Here is a 16,503-nt window from a genome sequence, read left to right as displayed (position 1 = left end):
ACTCACTCCAGTATTCATTCATGCTTGCAGATATTATCGGCTTCTGTTATAGACATTCCCTTTAAAATAAATACCGTATTGGCCTGGATATAAGCCTTGCTTTCTCTCCAAATTCTGTTCATGAAAAGTTAAAGTGTGACTTATGTTTGTGACCTTATGGTAAACAGCCAGGAGCGTGGGGCAAACAGCACCATGACCGTGGTAATATTTGTATTTACCCATGCAAAAGGCAGAACTGTCATATGGTCATCTCCAGTGAGTGACGTCACTTCATCAACCAAAGTTAATAGCAATAATGAGCATGGTCACATCATTGTTTAAAAACGTTCCACATAAGCTCAAGGATTTTTAGCACAGCCCCATTATCCCAGTCTGCTTGTGACATGTGGGGTTGGGAAGGGCCATAGCTTAGTAGCAGAACATATGCCTTACATGCTAAAGGTCCCAGGTTCAAATCCCACCACCTGCAGGTAAAGGTAAAGGGACCCCTGACCATTAGGTCCAGTCGTGGCTGACCCTGGGGTTGTGGCACTCATCTCGCTTTATTGGCCAAGGGAGTCGGCGTACAGCTTCTGGGTCATGTGGCCAGCATGACTAAGCCGCTTCTGGTGAACCAGAGCAGCGCACGGAAATGCCGTTTACCTTCCCGATGGAGTGGTACCTATGTATCTACTTGCATTTTGACGTGCTTTCGAACTGCTAGGTTGGCAGGAGCAGGGACCGAGCAACCGGAGCTCACTCCGTCGCGGGGATTCGAACCGCAGACCTTCTGATCGGCAAGTCCTAGGCTCTGTGGTTTAACCCACAGCACCACCCGCGTCCCACAATCTGCAGGTAGGGCTGGAAAACCTCCTGTCTGAAACCCTGGAGAAGTTGCTGCCAGCCAGTGTGGGTTATATGACTTGGTGTTAGGCAGCTTCGTATGTCCCTAAGCATGGCATTGCATTTAAAGCCATCTCTACGTGAATAAATGTGTTGAAATGTGTAGCAATAGCAGTCTACGCTAGCATCGTTTTACAATACTTTTTGGAAAACATGCTAGGGATCTACACACGCCTGAGAGCAAATAATGAAGTATTTATCTGCCACAAATAAAACCATATCACCAAAGCTAATGGGGGTAAGTTTGCTTTTTGGAAGTAGCATATAATATCCCTAACTTTAACTTATAGCATGCTTAAAAAAACAACACTCTCTTGTAATTATTGTTTTTGAAAAAGAAATAAAAGGCAGCCCTGTTTAGGGAAGCTTTTAATGTTTGGTGTTTTGTAATGTTTTAAATATTCTGTTGGGAGCTGCCCAGAGTGCAATGGGCGGGGTATAAATAAAAACAATAACAAATTATTATTATTATACTGAAAACAGTTTTCCTCTTTTTGACATCTCTTCTTTTTATATGAGGCATATTGACTTGGTGTAGATCTTTGGGCTGGACATTTTTACAGCACATGTGAGTTTATTCTCTCATGGCATGCTCTTTCTTCTCAGCTTTCCCCATCTCCAATTTCACTCTGCTTCTTACTTCCTTTTCATTATTTATTTAAAACATTTGTTCCCTTCTGTGTCAGAGGAGCAGAAATGGTAGGGTTTGTTTGTTGTTGTTTAAAAATGCAAAATACATTACAATCCCATACATGTCCATTCAGAAGGAAGGCCCACTGAATTCAATGGGAATTACACACCAGGGTGAGCGTTTTCCAGAATTGTAGCTAGGCAAATAACCTTTAAAGGTAAAAACACCAGCGGATAGGAATTGTCTGTGTTTGCATCTGTGACTACATGGGAGATATGCTTTGGTTTTTGAACATTTCGAAAGTCGAAAGGTCTTCCAGAACGGATTACACTTGAAAAGAGAGGTAACACTGGATAGGAATGTGCCCCCAATCAATTCCCAATATCATATTTTTCAAAAAATAAATATTGCATGTATTAAGAATAAAGACAAAGACACAAATATCCTAGGACAGGGAATGCCTTTTATTCTCAAACCCAAACCCACAACATTAAATGGCTTGGGCTTGTAATAAAAACCTTCATGTTTTAGAGCACAGATCAGTTATTGTAGGGCAAACAAAGGTTTCTGAACACGGCTACATAAATTAACTGATCAGACCAAAACTTGAATGTTGTTAAATAGCTTTAATTTCCCTGTAAGAGCAGCACCATTGTGACATTTTGTTTTAGTATTCCTCTCCTTCCTCTTCACCCTCCCCTTCGACAGAATCCACACCCACTTCTTCGTAATCCTTCTCTAGGGCAGCCATGTCCTCCCGGGCCTCCGAGAACTCGCCTTCCTCCATCCCTTCCCCAACGTACCAGTGGACAAAGGCACGCTTGGCATACATCAGGTCAAACTTGTGGTCCAGGCGAGCCCAGGCCTCAGCAATGGCTGTGGTGTTGCTCAGCATGCAGACGGCACGCTGCACTTTGGCCAGGTCGCCCCCGGGGACCACCGTGGGGGGCTGGTAGTTGATGCCAACCTTGAAACCAGTGGGGCACCAGTCCACAAACTGGATGGTACGTTTGGTCTTGATGGTGGCAATAGCAGCATTGACATCTTTGGGAACAACGTCCCCACGGTACAACAGGCAGCAGGCCATGTATTTACCATGACGTGGGTCACATTTCACCATCTGGTTGGCCGGCTCAAAGCAAGCGTTGGTGATCTCTGCTACAGAAAGCTGTTCATGGTAAGCTTTCTCAGCTGAGATGACCGGGGCGTAGGTGGCCAGGGGGAAGTGGATTCGGGGATAGGGCACCAGATTGGTCTGGAATTCTGTCAGGTCTACATTCAGGGCACCATCGAATCGCAGGGAGGCTGTAATGGAGGACACAATCTGACCTATCAACCTGTTCAGGTTGGTGTAAGTGGGGCGCTCAATGTCAAGATTCCTGCGGCAAATGTCATAGATGGCCTCGTTGTCTACCATGAAGGCACAGTCGGAGTGCTCCAGGGTGGTGTGGGTGGTCAGGATAGAGTTGTAGGGCTCGACGACAGCTGTGGAGACTTGGGGAGCTGGGTAGATGGAGAACTCCAGCTTGGACTTCTTGCCGTAGTCAACGGACAGGCGCTCCATCAGCAAAGAGGTGAACCCAGAACCAGTGCCCCCACCAAAGCTGTGGAAGACCAGGAAACCCTGGAGACCTGTGCATTGGTCGGCCTGTTGGGATAAATTGATGCTAATGTAAATAAAAAAATATTTTCTCTCTCCATTCTGTTTAGATGAGAAAGGACTGCATACTTATGTAGATTCTTAAAGTGAATGTGTATCAATCTAGTTCATGACATTCTGTGTCACCAAGCTTTTTGGGCCAGTGAGCATATTTAGAATTTTGCAAAATGGGATTTAAAAAAAATAATAGTCTAGAATGTTTAGTTCCTGTTCAAAAGCATTACAAGAAAAATCCATTTCCCCATGAACTTATTAGGATGATTTATACATCTTCTCTTCAAGTAGGTTAGCTTGATCTTCAATGTAACTCCAATGTCAAGCTAACTTTTTAATCCCTAACATTAGAATAAGGTCTATAATTAATGTATATCTGCATTTTCAATACTAACCTAGTAGCTAATATCAATGTTGATCTTCTTTTAACTACTGATATTTGTTATATGGCAGTAAACAAAACAGCAACATACGATCATGTTGCTTCATTTTCTATCCTTCACAAATCTTCCTTCAGACAAAACATGTTTACCAGTTTGCGTATCCTGTCGAGGACCAGGTCAATGATCTCCTTGCCAATGGTGTAGTGGCCCCTGGCATAATTGTTGGCAGCATCCTCCTTGCCAGTGATGAGCTGCTCAGGGTGGAAGAGCTGGCGGTAGGTGCCAGTGCGCACCTCATCTGTGGAGAGAAGCAAGTGGAAGCATCAAGACCTCTGGCATCCCTCCTGTAGACACAAACACAGCTAGAAAGCTATTAGAAGTGCCTTGTTTGCTCACCAATCACAGTTGGTTCCAAGTCCACAAAGACCGCCCTGGGCACATGCTTGCCAGCTCCTGTCTCACTGAAGAATGTGTTGAAGGAGTCGTCTCCTCCCCCAATGGTCTTGTCACTGGGCATTTGCCCATCAGGCTGGATGCCGTGCTCAAGACAGTAGAGCTCCCAGCAGGCATTGCCAATCTGGACTCCGGCTTGGCCAACGTGGATGGAGATGCACTCACGCTAAAGGTGAAGGAGAATCACATATATGTATTAATTGGGATTTGCTTTTGGGTGCTCTTTTAATAATCCTGCTATATAGGATTCTGCTCGTAAGCTACACCTGTATTCGCTACCTCAGTCCTGTCAACTGGACATCGATAGAAGAAATGCAGGCAACCAGTTTTGTGGGAGATGCGTACAAGGTGAACAGCAAAGGTCAGCGAATGACAAAGCCCATAATTATGATAAAGAAGAATGGCAACTTCAGCTGACAAGAGTATGCGCAGCTTGCAGTCTTAACATACAGATAAAGAGAACAAGAAGAGCATACGTTTAGAGAAGATTGGAAAATGTTTATTGAATACATGGGGGGAAATTGTGTGCATTTGAAAACGTTGGAAGCATTAAGATAAATTCAACAGTGGAAATAGGTTTTGATGGAGGCAATAATGGAATACTGAATGGTTTACTTTTTGCAAAATATGCAGGGATTTTTGATATGCAAAATGAACCATGGGAAGAGAAGACGGGAAGTCACTGATAGTTTAAGGATGTTTAAATGAGTATTTTAAATTGTAAAACAGAAAATTTAATAAAAGTTATTTATATATACAAAAGCCAAAAATTGTGCAGCAGGTGCTAGCCCATTGTTCAAAAACCCTTGTTCAAATGGGAACTAAAAAACAGTGTGAGAGAGCCACCTTAATCCCCCTTTAATAGAATCCAGTGAAATTTAAAAGCTCTAGTAGCATACCTGTTAATGAGGCAAGGGTGCCACACCCAGCCTATTGTTCCTTGGATACTATGAATCTCAGTGAATTCACTATCCAACTTTGTTGCTCACGGAGATTCGGAGACTTATTATCCAAGAATGCTCAGCCTTAACATGGCACATAGTAAATGCCTGAATTTTCAGAAGACCCAAGTCCTTTGAACCCTGGGATTTATCGTCAGTCTTTTCCTCCCTCCAATTTGCAAGCACAATGTGCCCAATCCCAGGTATTGTCTCCGTTGCTTTCAGGGACATTTAGTCATTTGAGGTGATCTATTCCTTAGCCCATAGGGAACACCAAGAAATGCCACACCCTGTCCAGGAATACTGGGTATTCTTCTGCATTAGGTACACCCATTCTAGTCAATTATTTTTGCTGACTACGCCCACGCTGACTGCTGGAGCCTGCGCTCTGTGATGGATTAACACAGCCGAGTCTATTTCCAGCATGATCTCATTATACCGTTTTGCCAATTTTCCCTTCTCTGACCCGGGCTGAGAACATGCTTGGGAATGAAATCAATCAATGGGGGTGTCTGGACCAGAAGACAAACCTCCTATCTCTTGCCAAGGAGGGCATGTTGCTGTCTGTTCTTCCCATGAAAATTGAGGATGCGTGTGTTGTTGTTTTTTTAAGCCCCAGTATCTTTTTATTATATTGGGAAAGTTTCAGGGGGCAGCTAAAGAGTCGTTCCAGAGCAGGAAATGCATAGGAAGCTATCTGCAACACCACAACGGCGAGGGTGCTTTTCGAAAACGGCAACCAGCGTAGTTAAGCCGCCCTGCATTATTGTCTCTCCATAATTATTCTGGTCACATCTGCCAGAGGAGCCACTCTCTTTGTCTGCTGTCTCAGCCATCGCCTTCAGACCAATCTGTGGGCTGCGAGGGGGAGGGGGAGAGGGAAGGAGCTGCCACTTAAACCGACGTGATTCTCGGTGGGTCCCCAGCCCTGCCCTCCCCCACCCCCTCTTCCCGAACGCTCCCCATCCTTAACACAGATTCCTCGCTTAACAATGCTGCTATTTATGCGGAATCTCTTGGAGCGATGCAAAGGCGTGGCTTCTGCCAAGATGATCCCCTCTGCGCACAAGAAATCGGCAGAGCTGACAACTCCTGAACTGGTGGCGATCCCCCCGCCCCCCCCCCCAGCCTATGCATGCTTCTCTGCTCAGAAGCAATCTCCCCTGCCTCTACCATTTCTTCCTAGAGCGCAGGATTGCAGCAGAAGACAAGAAAGCTTCGGTATAAGCCGCCCCCCAAGACCCACGACTGCTGCACTGCTGCTAACTTTTGCCCCCTTGCGGAATCGCTAGTGGCTCAGAAATCAATCATACTGAGTATCTTGTTTCAGACGGAAACCTATTGCTTTTGTTTGCTACTGAAACACGTTTACTTCCAAGGGGGTGTGTGGAATCCTGAAGCTTCAACCCCATAACATTGGCAGAGGCGTAGTGTGGGCGGGCGGGAGGGGGGTGGTCCGTGGCCCCACATTTTTGAAGGGGCTCAATCAGCTGCCCCCGCAACGGGCACAGAGCCCTGGCAGCTGAGGCATGGCGGCAGGCGGGTTGGTCTAAGGGGCAGGCGCGCCCTCCCACCCACCCCAGCTGCCCAGGGGGCGCAACACTTGCCCTGCCCCGAGCGCCTGCAACCCGTGCTACGCCGCTGCGTTTAGTACGCCTTGTTTGTTTGGATTCTTTTTTTTAAAAGGGGTTTAATTTTATAATCACTGATAACCCCCAGTCTAATCAGGTTTACATCCTGTGAAATAACACCCCCCCTCGACTTCCACCCCTCTTCCTTCCGAGTCAGGAGAGCAGCTTTGAATTGCAGATGGCTCCATTTGCGCCCCTGCATTCGGGTTAAAGCACAGGCTTGCTTGGGGCTGGTACCGCTGCTTCCCCGCTGACACTGCCTCCTCCTCCTCCCTCCTATGCGCATCCGCATCTGGGAAGGGCTGGAGATGGAGACGCAAGCCCGCAGCCAGCAGCGCTACGCAGGCAGGAAGCCACCCTTGCCTCGCCTTTCCCAGCTAAGGGGAAGCCATTGCATCAGGCTTCGCAGATGTACTGCTGCCGCCTTGGAGAACAACAGCAGCTCGTCCTTTCCCCCCTTTTTTTTGCAGAGAGGAAGGGAGAAGGAGGAACCAGCAGCCTCTCTGCATTTCCACAGCTCGGCAGCAGCAGCAGCGAGCCGATGGAAGAAAAAGAGCCCCCGCAGAGGCGCAGGGACAAAGCATGCCCAGAGAAAGAGCCAAGAGAAAGATGGGGAAGAAAGCAGAATTGGCTTGGGGCGGGCCAGGAGAAATGCTGCCAGGATTTGCCTGTGCTTTGTCCCACCCCCTCCTCCTCCGAAACCCCCCTGCAGCCGAGAGGCGCTGGCGCTTACCATATCTGCCTCTTGGTTGCCGAGCTTCGAGAAATCAAACGGGAGCCGAGGAGGGTTTTTGCTTTCTTACAGCGCGACTCTTAGGAGGTCGATGTAAGAGAACCTGTAGCACACAGGGCAACGCGGCTCCCTATATACAACCTCGTCACCATGGGGACGGGCGAAGGCTTTTTGCGGTTGGTCGAGACACCCCCAATCTGCCTGGAGAAACCAGGGGAGGAGAAAAGCCATTGGCTCAGGGCGCATAGGATGAGGTAATCTCTCCCCACACCCCGCCTCTCCTCAGCATCCAAAGTCGCCTCGCATCCTCCAGACAAAGAGACCAAACAGAAGAACAGTTACTCTCTTCCATGCGCCATAGCGCGCGAGGCGGGGCGCGGCGCGCGGGGGGGGGGCAGTACCAGAGGAGCATCTGAATTTTGCATGATTTTAAACATTTAAGTACAGCCCTCTCCCCGCTCAGGACGGTGCAGCCCAAAATGTCAATCCTGCAGTAACATGCAAAGAAATAATGTTGCCACGGGATGCGCATTTCTGCAAAATCAAGGGCAACAGCAGCAGGTCGCTGGGCTGAGATTCCTATAATTTGGGGAAAAAAGTACTGTATTTTTTATTTGTATTTTTTTTTTTGAAAGAGAGGTCTGGGCAACTGGCGATTGCTTTCATTTGATGAGCAAAGAAGATTTAATACATTAAAAAATATTTTATTAGATATAATTAAGATGGAGGAAACTTGGGACTTAGTGGGGCCACAGCGGTGCTGACGAGCAGGCAAAAATGTTAGGGGTCAGCAGAATTATGCATTCAAGGAAAAAGCTGCAGAAGAGGGCTCTCTACGCCCAATTGTGCATTCGGCTGCTGCCTTACGCTGCAGACCTGCTGTAAAAGCGACTTTGTTTGCAGACCTGCCCTGTCACACGGATGCCCTCGGCAAATTGCGCAGCGAGCTGGCGAGAGGGACGCAGCGCCCAATGGGAATCTGCGGCTGACGTGGAAATAAGTCTGGGATCGGGTCCCTGTTCCTCCCAGTCTACGCAAGAGCGAGACGCGCGTGGGTGGTGGGGGAGCCCTAGCCAAGGAGAAAGCGCCGCAGGCGGCTTCCGGCGTGGAGGTCTCTTTCCTAGCAGGGGATGCGGTGGAGGGGAAAATCTGAACCCAGAGCTTGAAAGGAAAGGGGCTGAGGTTGGGCCCGGTGGGGATAAAAAACGATAAACTGGGATGTTTTTTTGTAACTGGGGGAAGGAAGGAGAGCGAAACCCAGAGCTTAAGCAGGGGCGCCTAGGTCAGACGGCAAAGCCTTAAGCGCAATAAAAGTGCCGCCTTCCGCCTCTCCAACTCCTGCTCCCAGCAAACCGCTCCCAGCTTCCTTTCTGCAGCCAAGAAGGGCGAAGGAAGGCGGGTGGGTGGGTGTGCGCGCCCTCCTGTAAGGAAAGCCCTCGGAGCATTTGTTCCAACGCCCCAAGGGTGGGTGTGGCTTTTTGTCTGGGGAAGAAGCGACGGGGAGGGGGCGCGGGGGAAGGAGGAGTAACCGTCGCAGTCTCCGTCGATCCGGATCGTGCCTGACAAGGGCTCGCAGTTAACGATCTTTCCCGGCTCTTCAGCCGCTTCTCGTCCATCCCCGCCCTCCTCCCTTGCTCGTCTGGCAAGATAGACGGCAGGTGGCGGGGAAGGGCGCGCGGATATGAGGGAGAGAGACAGCTGCTTGCAGGTGGAGTCGGAGGCAGACAGCCAGGCAGCCCCCCCCCGCAACCAGAAAGATGAAAACCCATGTTGTATCCCCTCGCCCTCTTCACGCCAAGATCCCGCATCTTTTACGCATTTTCTATGTTATATAAATGTGCTTCCCCCACCCAAAAAAAAGCTGGTTGGATTGCGCCCCCTCGACCTCTCCAGCGGATGCCCAGATCTTCCTTTATTTCAGAACCGTGCCCGTTTGATTGAAACCTTTGACTAACAGCCCTGATTCCCTCACACTGACCTGCAACCATCTCCTCACCCCGCCTCCCCAGCAGTGGCGTAGCGTGGGTTGTCAGCACCCGGGGCAAGGCAAGTAATTTGCGCCCCCTAACCCGTGGATTTGCGCCCCCTAACCCTAACCCCCAGATGTTGCGCCCGGTGCGGCCGGCCCCCCCTGCACCCCCCACGCTACGCCACTGACTCCCCAGATATAGCTTCCTTCTGACAATAAATGTTTTGCCGGAATAAGCAGTAGCTCCTGTTGAGACAAATTTTAATGCACACTTGCTAGCTGGCCCTCAGATCAATGGCTGGGTTTCCTGAGCGTGGACGATGCGTTTTCCTCTGCCCCAAACTTTAGCTGTACAGCTTGGTATCCCGCGGTTTCGGATCTATAAGCAGATCTTTTTCTTTTAGCGGTTCTTGAAAGCCGGTCGCTAATTCATTTCCATTAGGTTGCCACCGTTTCTCCTGGGAGTGGTCCTGTGCTTTTAGCAGTGGCACAGTCTGCAAGAGTGCGCCTAGGGAGAATTATTCATTTATTTATTGCAATCGTGAAGATGCTGTGATAGGGAAGCAGACTGGATTTCTAGCTGTCTCGTTGTTTTTAAAGGCACAGGGGAGCCCTGCCCCAAACAAAAGCTGTAACCTAATGTCACTTTAAGAAAGGCACAGACATCATAAATAGTTCTATAACCGCCTTCTGTAATTGCTCCAAATGATGGAGCTGACTCCTTTTACTTTATTTATTTAAAAAATCTAGACTGCAGGCATAAATCTGGGATTAATGGAACACTGAAATAGCAAAGTATATTATAGCAAGCAAACAAGGAAAGGGTAGTTTTAGCTTTGTCACTAGAATATGGTAAAGCCCTAATACAGAGCACAGGAACATCATTATTGCAATTGCTCCTTTTCTTGTTCCATGAGGATTAGAAAAGCTCTCTTTTTTAAAAAGAAATGGAGATTGTGCTAATGTTTAGTAAGTGAAAGGGGAGGGGAGAGATTTCATCAGGCAAGGCCTCCTTCCATCTGCTTTGCCCCACTCTCCAGTCTCTGCTTCTCAGTTTATATTCTATTATTTTATGCGCTGTGACTTGCCGTTTTATTGATTATAGTTTAGAATTTATTTACAGTGGTACCTCTGGATGCGAACGGGATCCGTTCCGGAGCCCCGTTTGCATCCTGAGCAGAACGCAACCCGTGTCTGCACGTGAGCGGGTCGCGATTTGCCACTTCTGCGCATGCGCGTGATGTCATTTTGAGCGTCTGCGCATGCGTGAGTGGTAAAACCTGGAAGTAACGTGTTCTGTTACTTCCGGGTCACCGCGGAGTGTAACCTGAAAACGCTCAACCTGAAGCAACTTTAACCTGAGGTATAACTGTATTATTGTTGTTAAGAGTGGATTTCTGTTTAATTCTTAGATGTTGATATTTAATATTCTATGACTATTATTTTATTTGTTATAAGTTGCTTATTTTAAAGTTATGTTTTATTGTCACATTTTTGTATTGAATTAGATTGTTATAAGGTGTACATTCTTTGATTCTTCAGCTTGTAAACCACCTTGGGTATTGTAAGATAGAAAGACAGTATACAAATAAAAAATGATGATGATAAGTGAAAGAAGCCTATCTCAAATGAAAAAGGTGTGAGCTAACTTGCAGTGCAGACAAGTGTTCCAGAGATGCTAAAACATAGCGGTCATAAAAAAGAAAAAGAAATCTTATCAATTTGCTGGGGTTTCATAATAATAATAATAATAATAATAATAATAATAATAATAATAATAAAGCCCAACTATTTCCTGACATGTTTAAGAAGTTCATGAGCAAATAACAACACAATTTATTTATTTATTTTTTAAAGACGTTCATGAGGCTTAGTGGGGCGCGGGTGGCGCTGTGGGTTAAACCACAGAGCCTAGGACTTGCCAATCAGAAGGTCGCGCGGTTTGAATCCCTGCGACAGGGTGAGCTCCCGTTGCTTGGTCCCTGCTCCTGCCAACCTAGCAGTTCAAAAGCACGTCAAAGTGCAAGTAGATAAATAGGTATAGCTCCGGCGGGAAGGTAAACGGCGTTTCCGTGCACTGCTCTGGTTCGCCAGAAGCGGCTTAGTCATGCTGGCCACATGACCCGGAAGCTGTACACCGGCTCCCACGGCCAATAAAGCGAGATGAGCGCCGCAACCCCAGAGTCCGCCACGACTGGACCTTATGGTCCCTTTAGCTTTACCTATGAGGTTTAGTAACAAAGCAAGTCTACCTACAGAGACTTCATTAGCAATAGTGGGCTGTTGGCTGGTGCCAAGAGAGCATCAATATTTTACTCCAACCAAGCTGCCCCCTGCTAAGAACTTCCAACTAACTAATAAATGAAACAGGCTAAATGGAAAAGGAGGGAGGAGGGCATGATTGTGGGGTTCTGTATGATTTCTTTACATTAGTAAATCTAGGGGGTTTGCATCTGGTGAATAATTGGGATAGGCACATTTCAGCTTCACTGGCGAACAAGTAGAATGAAGAAGAGTATAATGCTTTCCATGCAGTATATAATAAGATTCTGAGCTCAGCTTTAGCCAGACACAGCAAAGTGCTACGTTCACCTTCCCCTGCGGTTCATTGAGACACATATTGCTCACTTGCAATACTGTATCTCTCTTCCTGGATGATGATCAGTGCTTTCTGAGCAGGGCTGTTTTGTGCCTATTCCTTGCCTCGTGGGGGGAAGGTGATGCCAGGAAACTCAACTCTCTGTACGGTCTAGTTCTCAGGGTCATTTTACTCTGGTTTGTGCCATGGCTTTTCAGTGCATTTGTGACAATAGGAACCAGGCTTGAAATGAGATCCAGTTGAACGCTAGCCAAAAATGCTACTACACAGGAAATGATTCTTGTTCTATTGGGGTTTTCTTTTCCTGGTCTACTTACAAACTGATATTTTTTTTTTTTTAATCTCATTAGTGGCTTTAATTGTTATCATCATTTGCCTGATGACACTAACTGCTGTGGCTTTGCTAAGGAGACAATCCAAACGCTCGCAAATGATGAGCGTACAGTGGTATCTTCGTTCTCGAATGGCTTGGCTCCTGAACAAATTGGCTCCCAGATGCCGCAAACCCAGAAGTGTTCCGGTTTGTGAACGTTTTTTGGAAGCCGAATATCCGACGTGGCTTCTGCTTGGGTGCAGGAAGCTCCTGCAGCCAATTGGAAGCCACACCTTGGATTTCGAACGGTTTTGGGAGTCGAACAGACTCCTGGAATGGATTAAGTTCGAGAACCAAGGTCCCACTGTACTTGCACCAATCACAGTGGCAGATGAATCAAGTTTAGGAGTCCCATCCTGCGGCCACAGATGTTGGAGGAGATGCCCCAGCCCAACCATTAGGCAGAGTGAGGCAGCAGCTGATTTTGGGTGCCTGCCTCAAGTGTCAAAATAACTTGGCCAGACTTGGGTCTCATGTGCCTCAACAGGGGAAAGGGAGGAGCACATTTGATGTTCCACTTTGGACACTAAAAAAATAATAAAAATTGTAGAGCTGGAAGAGACCCAAAGAACAACAAGAAGAAGAGTTTGGATTTGATATCCCACTTTATCACTACCCTAAGGAGTCTCAAAGCGGCTAACATTCTCCTTTCCCTTCCTCCCCCACAACAAACACTCTGTGAGGTGAGTGGGGCTGAGAGATTTCAAGAAGTGTGACTGGCCCAAGGTCACCCAGCAGCTGCATGTGGAGGAGCGGGGAATCAAACCCAGTTCACCAGATTACGAGTCCACTGCTCTTAACCACTTCACCACACTGGCTGACTATCTAGGCTTGTGGTTCCCAACGGGGGGCACACACCCCACAGGGGGGCAATTTGATTTTTAAAGGGGGTGATTTTATTTTTAAGGGGGGCAATTTGATAATAGGTTATTAACCCTGAATGGCCTTTTAGGCTTCCACCACGTGAATAGGAGTTCACTTTTTGAGTAATAAAAATTACTATATGTCATGGGGGGGGGGTTACATCAGGATTTTAAAGATGCTTAGGTGGAGCATGGCCAAAAAAAGGTTGGGAACCACTGATCTAGTCCAACCCGCTTAAATATTATGGGCTGGCCTAGCGGTTACATGACACCAGTAGAGTTGCAACTGAAGAAAACAAGGCTCCTGGATTTCTCTAAAAAAAGCTTTCTGGGAGACAAAAATTTAGCAAGGAAAACATTTCCCATTACTTCATAGCTTTTATATGCTCGTCTTCTTACAACACTTCTTTTGATCTCAGCTTTCTGACTCAGCTGACTGAGGCAAGTTTCTTACTCAACAGCTCAGACGAGTTCCCCCTGGCAGTGCGCTTCAGAGCCTGAAAAATAGAGCTCTCTAAAACCAAGCCCTGGCACATCCTTGGAAATAAAGAGCAGGTCAATGGAATAGAAAATAGAGATGGGGCACCAAAGTGCTGCTGTAGATCAGTGACAAGAGAATCTGCTTTGCTTTCAGAATGACCCAGGTTCAATCCCTGGCCCCTCCAGGTAGGATGGGGGAAAATTTATGGTGGTATTCAAATAAGTACAACTCAAAGTCAGGGTCATTAATTTCAGGGAAAGGTAAAGCAGGTGGCGCTGTGGTCTAAACCACTGAGCTTCTTGGGCTTGCCGACCGGAAGGTCAGCGGTTCGAATCCGTGCGACGGAGTGAGCTCCCGTTGCTCTGTCCCAGCTTCTGCCAACCTAGCAGTTCAAAAGCACGCCAGTGCAAGTAGATGAATAGGTACCACTGCGGCGGGAAGGTAAACGGTGTTTCCTTGCACTCTGGATTTCGTCACGGTGTCCCGTTGCACCGGAAGTGGTTTAGTCATGCTGGCCACATGACCCAGAAAGCTGTCTGTGGACAAATGCTGTCTCCCTCGGCCTGAAAAGCGAGATGAGTGCCGCAACCCCATGGTCGCCTTTGATTGGACTTAACCGTCCAGGGGTCCTTTCCCTTTGCCATTAATTTCAAGGGGTCTACTCTGAGCAGGATTGGTGTTGAACACCACCAATGAACTCTAGAAATATGCTCCAAGTCAGTGTACACAATACTGAGCAAGATGCTCCCATGATCTGCTTTGGCATGCTCTGTACGATCTCTCCACAATGGGCACCTCTCAAGATTTTAATAAACAAAGGAAGCCTGTAAATGGGCTTAGGAAGTGACAGCCCAGCCATACCTGATGTGCCATGTTCCTTCCTTTCCCTCACATCATTGGAGCAGCAGAAAACCCTGGTCAAGAGTGTTATGTAGTGTAGTTTCACCCTGGGCCAACAGGGGGATATTGTATATAGTTTTCACTCAGGTCTGTAGATAGTTTTCACTCAGGTCCGCGGCAGTTATTTTAGGCGGGAACTCTGGGCTGTTGTGGTTACAATGTTGACAGCCGGCTGCCTATAAATACAGGCCGGCTGAGCTGTTCACAGTCAGTTCTGTTCCAGCTTACCTTAATAAAGAGCTACTTGAAGGAATCGCTGTGCCGGCTGCTATGTCAACCCACAACTTAATACTGGCGACGAGGATGGGATAGATGGACATCAGAGCACAGCCAGATGCGGCCAGCCTCTGAACTAAGCTGAATCACAGAGCGAAATCACTGAGCGAAATCACTGGGCAGAACCAATTCAGAGCTGACTGTTCTGGCTGGAGCGCTGTGTTCCATCCATCGCCCTTCACGCCGGCATCGGAATCATGGCTTCACTTGTGCCTCTACCGCCGTTTGCGCCAGCCTCTGAATCATGGGACTCCTACCTCGCTCGGTTCGACTGCTACCTCCAAGCCAACGAGCTGACAGCAGTATCAACGGATCAGAAGCGGGGCCTATTCCTCAGCCTCTGTGGGCCTGAGGTGTTTGAGACGGCCCGAGCATTGGTTGCGCCTGAAGCAGTCCAGGCAACACCATGGGACACGATCCAAGAGAAGCTCCGCAACCACTACGCACTGAAGCCGTCCAAGATTGCTGCCCGCCATGCGTTCTACCACCGGAACCAGGCAGAGGGGGAGTCAATCAACAACTACACCACCGCCCTGGGACAGGCTGCAATGCACTGTGAGTTCCGAGACTTAGACGATGCCCTGATGGATCGAATCGTCTGCGGGGTCCGGGACATCCATCTGCAATGGCGTCTCCTAGCCAAGCCAGACCTCACGCTACAGAAAGCCATTGAGGAGGCTGTGGCCTCAGAAGCTGCTGAACGCTCCGCCCAGGAGATCCGCAAGTCCAGCAGCCCGCGTCTTGCTAGGGAGCCAGTTCCGGTGCATCATGAAGAGGCCAGCAGTGATGATGCATCCTCCAGTGAAGACGATGACATGCACCAGACAAAGCGGGAGCGCAGGAAGTTCCAACAGAAGTCCAAGGGCCAACCGGAATGTGCTGGCTGCGGAGGCAACCATTCCCATGCCAAGTGTCGATTCAGAGACGCCATCTGTAGGAAGTGTTCCAGAAGGGGCCACATCGCTAAGGTCTGCCGATCGGCTCCGTCTGACACCCCCCCCTTCATCGACTCGCAAGTTCAAGTCTTCACTCCAGTCTGCCAAGGAAAGTTGTTTCGCTCTCACCAACTGCCGCTGCCCGTCTGGAACCACGATTGGCCAAACCAACTCGCCTACGCGACGCAAGCTGAACGTCACGGTGCTCATTGAAGGAGCTCCATGTGACATGGAGATCGACACCGGGTCTGCCCTGTCCATCGTGTCATGGAGCACCATCAAAAGACTGGTACCCAGAGTGTCCAAAAGGCAACTCGACTCTCACCGCGTACACCTGAGAGACTACCAGGGAAACGACGTTCCCGTGGTAGGCGTTGGCCGGTTCTGGATCGCCTTCAAGGATTTTTCGGGCCTGCTCCGGTTGGTGGTGGTCGAAGGTCAGCGGCCAAGCCTCCTAGGGCTAGACTGGTTTGATGCCCTCGGCCTGGAAGTCACCGGCATCAACTGCATCTCTAACGCAGAGACTGAGGGTCTGGTCAAAGACTTTGCCGAGGTTTTTGACGGCACCTTGGGACAATATACAGGTACGCCCATCTCCTTTAGCCTTGATCCACAAGTCGCCCCCATCAAGCTAAAGCCACGCCGGGTTCCCTTTGCGCTCAAGGCTAAGGTGGACGAACAACTGGACAAACTGATCGCCCAAGGAGTTTTGGAGCCGGTTGACCACGCAAAGTGGGAAACCCCCATCGTCACGCCTGTCAAGCCAGATGGGTCGGTGAGAATCTGCGCTGACTACAAG

General features: G+C 48.4%; 1 protein-coding gene across 1 annotated transcript; it reads right to left on the bottom strand.

Moving 5' to 3' along the window:
- Nucleotides 1–1,958: 1,958 nt before the first annotated feature.
- On the bottom strand, nt 1,959–7,468 carry TUBA1A (tubulin alpha 1a). Its single transcript, XM_082212678.1, has 4 exons — nt 7,309–7,468; nt 3,947–4,169; nt 3,700–3,848; nt 1,959–3,161 (listed from the first exon to the last, which is right to left on the bottom strand). The coding sequence occupies exons 1-4, from the start codon at nt 7,309–7,311 to the stop codon at nt 2,181–2,183; spliced, it is 1,356 nt and encodes a 451-aa protein (XP_082068804.1). The 5' UTR covers nt 7,312–7,468; the 3' UTR covers nt 1,959–2,180.
- Nucleotides 7,469–16,503: the final 9,035 nt, after the last annotated feature.

Source organism: Podarcis vaucheri (assembly GCF_965113315.1).
Source record: "Podarcis vaucheri genome assembly, chromosome: 2".
NCBI classification, from domain to species: Eukaryota; Metazoa; Chordata; class Lepidosauria; order Squamata; family Lacertidae; genus Podarcis; species Podarcis vaucheri.
This window is presented reverse-complemented; position numbering and strand designations above follow the sequence as displayed.